This window comes from Ranitomeya variabilis, chromosome 2 (assembly GCF_051348905.1).
Source record: "Ranitomeya variabilis isolate aRanVar5 chromosome 2, aRanVar5.hap1, whole genome shotgun sequence".
Taxonomy (NCBI): Eukaryota; Metazoa; Chordata; class Amphibia; order Anura; family Dendrobatidae; genus Ranitomeya; species Ranitomeya variabilis.
Genome location: NC_135233.1, coordinates 921,568,979 through 921,581,917, shown reverse-complemented (window position 1 = coordinate 921,581,917; position 12,939 = coordinate 921,568,979). Strand labels below are relative to the sequence as shown.

Below are 12,939 nucleotides of genomic sequence, written 5' to 3'. Positions count from 1 at the left end.
TGTGTCCTTCCCTAGTACTCTATAGATTGTAAGTCCAAAATGGCTGGGTCTTCCTTCTCCCCTCTCTACTATTATGATGGTCTGTTTACTTTTAAAAAAATGTATATATATATGTAAAACATGTTACCTCTTTTTCACATGTACAACACCCTAAAATTGCAGGTGCTTTAGAAAGAAATAATAATGAAAAATAATAATTATGACTTTATTAAATATATCTTTAAAACACATACTTCTTGATGGTACTTCACAATTCTATTTGTCTGTAATGTGCCATCCCATAGGGTGATTTTTAAGATATATGGTGTATAATAAAGTTATATTTTTAATAATATAAAAGAGGACCAATTTGTATGATTTATTGATAGCTAAAGGTTGATATCTCGCACATCACTATTTATGTTTTTTAATCTTAGGCTATGTTCACACGCTGCGGATTTTGCTGCGGATCCCCAGTGTTTCAGCAGCTGCGGATCCGCAGCAGTTTCCCACGCATTTACAGTACAGTGTAAACCTATGGGAAACGCAATCCGCAGTGCACATGCTGCGGAAAAAAATGCGCGGAAACGCTGTGGTTTACATTCCGCAGCATGTCAATTCGAGTGCGGAATCCGCAGCGGTTTTACACCTGCTCCATAATAGAAAACTGCAGGTGTAAAACCGCAGTGGAATCTGCACAAAAACCATGGTAAATCCACAGTAATTTCGCAGAAAATCCGCAGGTAAAACGTAGTGCCTTTTACCTGCGGTTTTCACAAATCCGCTGTGGAACAATCCGCAGACCTCAAGAATACGTGTGCACATACCCTAACAGTATAGTAACTATTAATTTGACCTTGATATACAGTAGATAGTGCAGAATAACCACATCTAATACATTTTTTGCATTGTACATTTTAAACTTTTTCAAGTCATTGATTTAAGTGCAATATATTTTTTTCCTATAGCTATGCAAGATGAGTTTATTATGTAAATAAACTTTACCCATTAGGCTATGTTCAGTCTCAGAAAAGTGGATGGGATTTGTAAAGATCTCATGCCCACTGTCCTTTTTTTTACTCAATGTAAACTGACCTATAGTGCGTGTGTTTCAAATCCACACCAAGTGAATTTCTCTTGCGGGTAAGTTGATTTTTTTTTATATATAATTTTTTTCCATAGACTGGCATTAAATGTGGAAAATCTGGAGTTAAAAAAATGCACATTCGTGCTTAGTGTGTTTCCACCATCAGAAATGCATTTAAAATGCAGGTAATCTGCACATGACAATATCAATAAAGTTTTGTCAAAACCAAATACCATGAAATATCCAAAATAAAGTAGATTTATTTAACGCATGACATACCATCAAGAGGCAAAAAATGCAGTGTCAAAAATTAGATAAAATGAATGTAAAAAAACTGCACTCAAAATGCAATGAAAAAGTATTGTAACCTAATTAAATTAATAGGTGCAGAAATGGTGTAGACAATCTGCAATCTTAAAAACTCACCAAAAGATCATCGATGGAACATAGCCTTAGATTTCTGGTCGAAGGTCTCTTACTCAGCTAACCAATCTCTTGCTGTACATTGACTATAAGATTGCTGATTCCAACAAGTGGCAGTAAAAACCCTGCTCTCTTCTTTTGTGAAGACGCTACTTGCATATTTCATTATATAACTTACGTAGGGGATCTGAGCACGCTTCATATTATCATACAGGTCAGAAATTTCAGAGTCATTTTCATATCCATATCGACATAATTGAAATCCAAGTGACCAGTAGGCAGGCATCACAGGGCGTCCAATGAGCTTTAAAAAATGTGCACAAATAAGTAAAAATGTAGAATTGACAAAAATGAACTAAACCTACAAGTCACAGAAAACTGTATCTTACTTGTGTATATTGCTTCACAACCGTCTCTGGCTCGGGTCCCAAAACTACATAAAAATCCAGAATTCCTCCTATAGTGCGGAACGTTAATGCAGGGGTTTCTTGTAAAGAAATATCTGAAAGCACAATATTACAAATCTGCAATGAGAACTATTGTGAAGCCACTAAAAATCATGTAAAACATATAGCGCATCCTGTAATTAATTAACCAAAATGTATCCTCATTTTTCTAAGTACATATTTAACATATTTTCTTCTGATCTATTTTGCTGTTGGATTGCAGATTTTTTTTATTCTACATTTTGAACATAATTATGGGATATGGCCATCTTGGCTGAGCTGCTACTCTGCTCCACTAACATCACTCAGGGACATGATTTACAGCAGCTATAAATGAACGCTGTAATCATTATTGACTTTGAGATAATTTTTTGGTTCATGCTGTGTGACTTGAGCAGAAATCGTTATACAGGTTGGGTAGATAAGTGAGATGTGGCCATCACCTACTGTCATGGTGGTTTCTGTGTTATCGACATTTGCTATTAAGCATAATGAGATGTAAAATGATGCTGAAATATTGTAAAAAAAAATATAGCAAAATATCACCACTAAATCAGTACAAAACACAGTAAGTAAAACTGAATGTGCTTAGTATATTCATATCTGTAAAAGAAACCAAAATAATAAGGTAAATTAGATGGACCATGCATTCTTTTTTTCCACTGTTAGCTTTTTATTTTTGAGGATACCTGTACATTCGCAATGATGACACATAGATAAGATTGGTCATGCTGCCACAATGTCAAAAAGTACTGTGCATATTGTAATATGTGAAATATAGAATATGCTGATGTATTCTACATGATCCTACAACTACACTGTCAGGCTTATTATATTTTATTCACATGAATTTGTAGGGTTGTGGGAACAGAGCACACTAGGCAGAGTAGGGAAAACAGATGCTTTTAAAGAAATAACACATATTCCATAAATGAAAAAGAAAAGTAAGAACTCTAAGTAGATACAAAAAAAGAGATATTTTTGTAATTCACAGGTTGCAACATTTTGGTAAATGGCATAAACTGCCATGAAACCTGCTCCAACACATAAGGCACAGACCAAAAGTTTGGACACACCTTCTCATTTAAAGATTTTTCTGTATTTTCATGACTATGAAAATTGTACATTCATACTGAAGGCATCAAAACTATGAATTAACACATGTGGAATTATATACTTAACAAAAAAAGTGTGAAACAACTGAAATTATGTCTTATAATCTAGGTTCTTCAAAGTAGAAACCTTTTGCTTTGATGACTGCTTTGCACACTCGTGGCATTCTCTTGATGAGCTTCAAGTGGTAGTCACCAGGAATGGTTTTCACTTCACTGGTGTGCCCTGTCAGGTTTAATAAGTGGGATTTCTTGCCTTATAAATGGTATTGGGACCATCAGTTGTGTTGTGCAGAAGTCTGATAGTCCTACTGAATAGACTGTTAGAATTTGTATTATGGCAAGAAAAAGCAGCTAAGTAAAGAAAAATGAGTGTCCATCATTACTTCAAGAAATGAAGGTCAGTCCAAAAAATTGGGAAAACTTTGAAAGTGTCCCCAAGTGCAGAGGCAAAAACCATCAAGTGCTACAAAGAAATTGTCTCACATGAGGACCGCCCCAGGAAAGGAAAACCAAGAGTCACCTCTGCTTCTGAGGATAAGTTTATCTGAGTCACCAGCCTCAGAAATCGCAGGTTAACAGTAGCTCAGATTAGAGACCAGGTCAATGCCACACAGAGTCCTAGCAGCAGACACATCTCTACAACAACTGTTAAGAGGAGACTTTGTGCAGCTGGCCTTCATGGTAAAATAGTTTCTAGGAAACCACTGCTAAGGACAGTCAACAAGCAGAAGAGACTTGTTTGGGCTAAAGAACACAAGGAATGGACATTAGACCAGTGGAAATCTGTGCTTTGGTCTGATGAGTCCAAATTTGAGATCTTTGGTTCCAACCACCGTGTCTTTCTGCGATGCAGAAAAGGTGAACAGATGGACTCTACATGCCTGGTTCCCACCGTGAAGCATGGAGGAGGAGGTGTGATGGTGTGGGGGTGTTTTGCTGGTGACACTGTTGGGGATTTATTCAAAATTTAAGGCACACTGAACCAGCATGGCTACCACAGCATCTTTCAGCGGCATGCTATTCCATCCGGTTTGCGTTTAGTTGGACCATCATTTATTTTTCAACAGGACAATGACCCCAAACACACCTCCAGGCTGTGTAAGGGCTACTTGACCAAGAATGAGAGTGATGGGGTGCTACGCCAGATGACCTGACCTCCACAGTCACCAGACCTGAACCCAATCGAGATGGATTGGGGTGAGCTGGACCGCAGAGTGAAGGCAAAAAGGTCAAAAAGTACAAAGCATCTCTGGGAACTCCTTCAAGATTGTTGGAAGACCATTCCCGGTGACTACCTCTTGAAGCTCATCAAGAGAATGCCAAGGGTGTGCAAAGCAGTCATCAAAGCAAAAGGTGGCTACTTTGAAGAACCTAGAATATAAGACATATTTTCAGCTGTTTCACACTTTTTTGTTAAGTATATAATTCCACATGTGTTAATTCATAGTTTCGATGCGTTCAGTGTGAGTGTACAATTTTCATAGTCATGAAAATACAGAAAAATCTTTAAATGAGAAGGTGTGTCCAAACTTTTGGTCTGTATTGTATGTGAACCTTTCAAACAGCGGAGGTTTGTGAATTCTGTTCAATTTGCTTACTGTATATCAGCCTCTTATTTTTAATTTAAAAAAGAGAAAAGATTTCTTAGACAATACGGAGTAAGAATTAAAAATAATGTTAATGCTACTTAGAAACATAATGCTAATTATCACATAATGCATTGAAAGCAAAAAAGAAAAAACAAACTAATTACCCATAGCATTGCTGTTGAGCAAAAGGACTCCATGAGCATTTCCATCATTATCCAACCCCATGTAAAATGGATGCACTCCATATGAGTTAGCAAGGTACTAAAAGAATAAAACAAGTAGTGCATTATTGAACTGCCATTGGAAATGATAATGTAGTAGATTTTAGTGTACTTTAGCAAGACATCAACCCAAATTTTTGAAACACTAGTATGATTAACGAATAACTAAAATATCATTTTTTTTATAATTTTTTCTGATATAGAAAGCTCTGAAACTTTACACTTTATTAGCAAATCTGTATTGATTCCTGTCAAAAAATTGCAGGTAAGGGCTCATTTAGATGACCGTGCAAATACAGTTATATGAAAAAGTTTGGGCACCCCTATTAATCTTAAGCTTAATGTTTTATAAAAATTGTTTTTTTTGCAACAGCTATTTCAGTTTCATATATCTAATAACTGTTGGACACAGTAATGTTTCTGCCTTGAAATGAGGTTTATTGTACTAACAAAAAATGTGCAATCTGCATTCAAACAAAATTTGACAGGTGCATAAGTATGGGCACCCTTATCATTTTCTTGTTTTAAATACTCCTACCTACTTTTTACTGACTTACTAAAGCACTTTTTTTTGGTTTTGTAACCTCATTGAGCTTTGAACTTCATAGCCTGGTGTATGCAATCATGAAAAAAGCTACTTAAAGTGGCCACTTGCAAGTTGTTTTCCTGTTTGAATCTCCTCTGAAAAGTGGCATCATGGGCTTCTCAAAACAACTGTCAAATGATCTGAAAACATAGATTATTCAACATAGTTGTTCAGGGGAAGGATAAAAAAAGCTGTCTAAGAGATTTAACCTGTCAATTTCCACTGTGAGGAACATAGTAAGGAAATGGAAGAACACAGGTACAGTTCTTGTTAAGGCCAGAAGTGGCAGGCCAAGAAAAACATAAGAAAGGCAGAGAAGATGAATGGTGAGATCAGTCAAGGACAATCCTCAGACCACCTCTAGAGAGCTGCAGCATCAACTTGCAACACACAACTATACAACACACTTTGCACATGGAGAAGCTGTATGGGAGACTGATGCGAAAGAAGCCGTTTCTGCAAGCACGCCACAAACAGAGTCGGCTGAGGTATGCAAAAGCACATTTGGAGAAGCCAATTTCTTTTTGGAAGAAGGTCCTGTGGACTGATGAAACCAAGATTGAGTTGTTTGGTCATACAAAAAGGTGCTATGCATTGGCGGCCAAAAAACACAGCATTCCAAGAAAAACACTTGCTACCCACAGTAAAATTTGGTGGAGGTTCCATCATGCTTTGGGGCTGTGTGGCCAATGTCGGCACCGGGAATCTTGTTAAAATTGAGGAACGCATGGATTCCTCTCAGTATCAGCAGAGTCTTGACAATAATGTTCATGAATCAGTGACAAAGTGGAAGTTATGCAGGGGATGGATCTTTCAGCAAGGCAATGATCCAAAACACAGCTCCAAATCTACTCAGGCATTCATGCAGAGGAACAATTACAATGTTCTGGAATGGCCATCCCAGTCCCCAGACCTGAATATCATTGAACATCTGTGGGATCATTTGAAGAGGACTGTCCATGCTCGGCGACCATCAAACTTAACTGAACTGGAATTGTTTTGTAAAGAGGAATGGTCAAAAATACCTTCATCTAGGATCCAGGAACTCATTAAAAGCTACAGGAAGTGACTAGAGGCTGTTATTTTTGCAAAAGGAGGATCTACTAAATATTGATGTCACTTTTCTGGTGAGGTGCCCATACTTATGCACCTGTCAAATTTTGTTTGAATGCAGATTGCACATTTTTTGTTAGTACAATAAACCTCATTTCAAGGCAGAAACATTACTGTGTCCAACAGTTATTAGATTAATGAAACTGAAATAGCTGTTGCAAAAAAACAATTTTTATAAAACATTAAGCTTAAGATTAATAGGGGTGCCCAAACTTTTTCATATAACTGTAGGTCCGAGATGCATGAACTGGCCTCGGCTATATATACAGTATATATAGTATATGAAGCTGTCATGCTTAGTTTGGGAGAGCAGCGGTCAGTTCATACTTTGCCGTCCGATTCCCCAGTCTATATGCAAAATGTACTGATTTGAAGCACTGATCCAGGCAATGAAAGCGTAAACATCTGTGTCCTCCTACAAATATTTTGTCTAGTGCTTGTTCAGACGAACATATTAAATATGCTACTGCTGTACATATGCAAAATAGGTAGCATTGAACCGCACACTGACCAATGTAAGCCATTGTGGAAATTGACATGAATAGAGATGAGCAATCCAAACTTAAAAGCTAGGCGTTCGTACCAGACAGTTATTGTCCAGTGTAAAACACCTAACACGGACATTCCCCGGAAGTCTGTTGCATTGTTTGGAGTTCTGAGGGAAGTCCATTGGGGAGGGAGAAAGAGAGAGAGAGAAAGAGAGAGAGAATATTTTCCTGAATAAAAGTACTGGTTCCCATTGTTTCCAATGGGGCTCCGGTTCTGGTTGAAGTTCGGGTACAGTCCTTGTACTCAAACCGAACTTTGGAATAAAGTTCGGGTCGGGTTCCAGAACCCAAACTTTCACGGGTCTGCAAATCCCTAAACATGAACCTTGTTACAGGCAGACCAATGATCTGCATGTAAAGAATCACAGCATCCAATACTTTAGCCCATATTCCAGATTAGACTCGCCCATTATAAGTCAGTAGGAAAAGACTAGGTGCACAAAAACACCACATATGAGTTATCAACTGTTTCATGTGATTTTCACATTTATACATTATGGTAATTAAAATAGCAAATTGTATTTGATCTTTATTATTTTTTAAATTGTTCATGTAAAACCTGTATGTCACATCCATGTAAAAACCGAATATACAGATGGCACAGGGATACAAAAGACAAACATATGTAAATAGTACAGATATGAAAATGGATCACAATACGGATGCAAAAACTTCATTTTTATACTGGATGAAAAACTGATGATTTTGCATATGTTTGTGTTAGACTAATGTATTAGACTTCTACATGCTGTCACTATGCAAAACTTATAGCATATGGACAGTTCAGTTCTACTGTTTTGTGTCAGTTACATATCTCACATTGGTGATGCCTTCATTTCCTAAAAATAAACTCTACAGGCAGATTCTCAGGCAGATCCGTGTCCGGCCCATAGCCTTGAACAGGTAATTTATATATTAAAAGTCAAGAAAAATGTAGATTTCTCTCGAACAAGAAATCGGATCATATATACTGTACCAAGGTATTATTTTATTTAGCTTTCTGTGACTTACCATAGAGGCTCAATAGGCAGCTTATGAGGTTTGGTCATATCGACAGATTCCCTTTAACCCCTTCATCCACAAGCGATTTTCAGTTTTCAGTTTAATTTATACTATATTTCGATAGATCGGAAATTTCTGAATGCAGCAATACCAAATATTTGTATTTTTAATTATTGTTTTATTTTTAATAGGGCAAAGGGAGCTGATTTGAACTTTTGTGATTTTTAATTTTTTTTAATTTTCTTTAAAGCTATTTTTTTACTGTGTTTAATAGTCCCCTTAGGAAACTTGAAGCTGCAATCTTCTTATTGCCTGTGCTATACATAGCAGTACTCCAGCATGACAGGGGAGCTGATGGACGGGACTTGTGATGCTCTTCCGGCTGGTGTGTATTAAATGATGCTGACAGTGATTGATAGAGGCATTTAACTGGTTAACAGCCTCAAGTGGATCTCGGAAATTTATGTAATCGCTCATGAACATTTGCATCACCAGCAGAGCTGTCGGGTACTTTGCTCACAGAGTTCTCTCACTGAAGTGGCTCTTTCTGAAACATTTTTCCATAGGCACTACTCACCCAGACTTCTTTTGTTTGTTTCATTTGCCCCAGAACACTTTTGACTGCTGGCTGCAAATCTACCTTTTTTTACTACAGACTGGTGGGTCTTCTATGCCTGGGACAGTCTGCAAAGGCAAGAACCCTTCAAAAAGCCTGACCCTACATTACTCTGCAACAGGCAGAAACTCCCTCTTGCTCACATACCCCCTGAAAATGCCCCTAAGTGGCATGAATCAGAAGCCTGTGTACCCTCTGATGCACTGGATGCATGAAAAGACTGATCTGTGTGCTATACTTAACATATTTATGAAGTGCACCAAATTACAATTTATAGCCAAGGTCTGACTGGCTGCATAATGAACAATGTTGGTCACTAAACTGAGAGTTTGTTTTTGGTGTTTCCTTTTGATTGTTAACAAGGTTGATATTTTGAGAGCAATCTAGAATGACAGAAGATTAAATTATAAAGGTCACAGCTGAAGCCAGGTCTAACTAGATAATCTTTATGACAACATGCAGTTCACAAGCCATATTTTCTGATCTTCCCAAAAGACTAAGGGGCTTTAATCATTACTCCTGGAGCATTAACTCACACCTCTGACCATTATGTTTAATATTTTGGCTTTTCAACATCTTATACGTTTTTGTCCTCATTCTTATGTAACAGATCATCAATTTTGGACTTATATCTCAAATGAATCTTTTAAAAATAAAGTTGTTAGTGATTAATGTATCAATAGCATTTCTAAATATTCACAAAGGATAGAAGATTTTAAAAACAGCTACTTACTGCAGGAGGCTGATCTTTAGAAAACAGACCTATTGTTTTTCTGTTTATTTCATGACGGTATTGTGGATGTTCAGTTTCTCCTAAACCAAAAACATATTCTGATGGAAGTCTGGTTGAAATCTGAAGAAACATGTCTTCAAATGTCATTCCCGGCAGCTTGGAGTCCCAACTGGAAAAATAAACACAGTGACGATGATACATAGTTACATAGATTGAAAAAAGACCTGGGTCCATCAAGTTCAACCTTTTATACATTTTGTCACTAAATTATCTAGAACTCACAACAATACATGTAAGTTTATAAAAAAAATGCAACGGTCAATGGAATTAAACATCTTTAACAAAAATACCATAAAAGAGGACAAAAAGGGAACATATGAAAAAAAAATCCCAACAATAGCAGATGCAAAGCTGTGTACAGTCGATTAAGGAAGATATAAAATGATATCTTAGTAACAAGGGCATTGGCATGAAAATACCAATAAAAGAACCACCTCTGCTCCTGCAACCCCCCGACCTACTGACTCCCTCTTTATTTCCCTTTCAGTTGTAAGTAGAGATGAGCGAGCATATTTATTGCTTGGATTTTCCCGAGCACGCTCAGGTGGCCTCCGAGTATTTGTAACTGCTCGGAGATTTAGTTTTCGTTGCCTCAGCTGCATGATTTACAGCTGATAGACAGCTTGAATACATGTGGGAATTCCCTAGCAACCAGACAACCCCCACATGTACTCAGGCTGGCTAGCAGCCGTAAATCATGCAGCTGAGGCAACAAAAACTAAATCTCCGAGCAGTTCCAAATACTTGGAGACCAACCAAGTAACAAGTATACTCGCTCATCACTAGTTGTAAGCTCTTGAGGGCAGTATCCTTCCCCCCTTTTACCAGCTTGTTAATGTGTTTACTTTATTTTATGTATGAAATATGTATGTAAACTCTTTTCTCATGTTAAACACCATGCAATTCATCGTGCTAATAATAATAATAATAATAATAATAAAATAATTAACTGACTTAGTTCAAAGCCTGAATTTGAAATTCATTTTACCAAAACTGTCCAAAATGAAAAACTTTCTTTTGAAGACTTATTGACTTGAAAATTATGGTGGTAAACTTTTTCGATGTGCAAAAAAAAAATAAGTTGAAAATTGTATAAACAGATTTTCACAGCATAAAAATGATTAATTTCTCACTGCCATTATTTTAAGCAACAGGCGTAATTTTTGTTCATAATATATGTATGATTCATCTGTTTAGACTCTGCTAAAAAGACCATTTCTTAAAATATATCAGCTGTACACGTTTCCATCAACATCTCTAATCTGAGTGTCTCAAACATTTGAAACTCAAAGGACAGATGATACAAGCAATAATCCCCCTGGACGGAAGTCTAATTTCTTTTTGTTCTGAATTTGATTAGAAGAGAGAGCCTGACATTTTACAGAGGAATCAATTGCTTTCAAAGCACAAATGAGTTTCTGAGGAAGTGCTTGAAGATATTCCCTTAGGCTCACTAATGGTCCCCTAAAAAAAACAGACCTCTCCAAAAAAAGTAGTAGCTTAATTAATTTGCTTAACCAAACACTTATTACTGAAAGTCAAAATATTTTGACTTTTAACCTCCAAAATAAGTACTTTATAATTAGTATTAATAAACCTGACAGATTATAGCAGCCATTGTCACTGTGCCTATGAAGTTAATTTAGTATCCTGTTCTTTATCCTGAAACAATTTTTGGCAGTATATTATGTGCTCTGAGAAATATAAATTGCTTTAACATATTAATTTTTACAATTTCTACATAGGTTTTCAGGCATCTTAATATGGCGCTGAAGAAAAGGGACAGCGGAAGTCAGAGAAATTAGTTAAAAAATTGGAAAGTTCTTTAAAAAGACAACAAAGGACATAAGTTACACTAATGGAGATGTCCTGTTAACATGGAGTGACAGTATTCAAAACAGGAGGCAATAACTTGTAAAGACATTGAGAATAACTTTCAAAATAAGCTGACATAGAACTATTGAATATTTTGCATTAAGGATATATGAGCTATTTAAAGGGATTTGTCACTTGGTTCATGCTGCACAGACCAAGGGCAGCATAAATCAAAGCATGGCTGCACAATTGCAGCAATATATACTGAAACTCTCCAGCATTTTAGAAAAAAATAGAAGAGCTGGCCAGGAACCATACACTAAAATGAGACTAGATCAGCACCAGCCCTTGCCAACTTCTCACAGCACCACTCCATAGCGAGAGACCTGTCAATCACCTGGAGATGTGTAGACTAATCTCGTTTCTTACTATGGTATCCTGATGGATTTTCTAATTCCTGAGAATTTCAGACAGAAACATACATAGATGCAATCATGGAACCAGGCTATGATTTATGCTGCTCACTGTTTTGGCTGTATGAATTAGGAGACAGGTTCCCTTTAATAAAATTGTTAGTTTATTTGAAGCATTATGCTTACAGGTTGTTAAAAGAACTATCCACTTTATCTTTATTTTAACAAATGTGCTGTTGATGTAATTTTATGTCACTTACTAATGTATAGGCATTGCAGATTCTCCTTCTGAGCTTGTTAGAACAGCCTTCATTATAGACAAGAGCTGCAGTTCCCAGGGCTGCTCATGGAAGAGCATGTGACCAGTGATGAGCGAATACATTCAGCATTATTTGCTACTAGCATGGAAAGTACTGTATTAGGGCTATTCGTTACTTAGCAAGTAATTTGCTATTTGCCTTGGTACATTCGAATGACTCGCCTAGCATGTTTGGAGCTTTATTTGCAGCCAACAAACATGTGGGCTTGCTTGCCAATCACAGGTGTGGCAATACTCTGATTGGATGGCCTTACAGCATCATAGGGGATAACTAATCCCTGCTGGCACCATCTTGCACACATTATAACCGGAAACAGCGTAGTGTGAGCGTGGGGAGAGTGAAAGCAGCATATGGGGAGAGTTTGTGATTATTACAAAATGCTTTTTTAAAAGCTACTGAGAGTGAAAATTATTTCACTATTAGGTGGAGATAGTGTAGGGAGAGATTTAATACGAGGGAAAGGCGGGCACCTGGGTGTTATCATTGCAAGTACATGCAGCAGATCTCTGCTAGTTTGCAGTTTGCAATGGGTTGTAAAGTGTAAGAACAGACTGTGGGATTAAGGAGAGATAGGCAGGGTTACATCCACTACCATAATATACAAAGCAGATCTTTTTAGAGCCAAATAATATTAGTTAGTACAAGCATATATTAAAAAAATTTGGAGCTACATAATATTCCTGCGTACCAGCATATAACTTTTTACAGTTAAATAATATTCCTCAATGCCAGCATATCATAAACATCTTTTTTAAAAGCTAAATAATATTCCTCGCCTATTGTTGAAATAGCTAATATTTATCTAGAAGTTGTGTGACTTGTGCACAAAACTTGCTGAGCTACACAAACGTCACTATATACCAGTAATTTCCG

At 36.9% G+C, this 12,939-nt stretch overlaps 1 protein-coding gene across 1 annotated transcript in view; it reads right to left on the bottom strand.

Annotated features, from left to right (window-relative positions):
• SI (sucrase-isomaltase) overlaps window positions 1-12,939 on the bottom strand; it is a 349,991-nt gene that overhangs the window by 125,845 nt on the left and 211,207 nt on the right. Inside the window, exons 28-31 of the mRNA XM_077290631.1 lie at window positions 9,459-9,627; window positions 4,804-4,900; window positions 1,879-1,991; window positions 1,668-1,793 (exon numbers count right to left, since the gene is read on the bottom strand). Coding sequence (XP_077146746.1) covers window positions 1,668-1,793; window positions 1,879-1,991; window positions 4,804-4,900; window positions 9,459-9,627 — 505 coding nt within the window. The remainder of the gene's footprint in view (window positions 1-1,667; window positions 1,794-1,878; window positions 1,992-4,803; window positions 4,901-9,458; window positions 9,628-12,939) is intronic.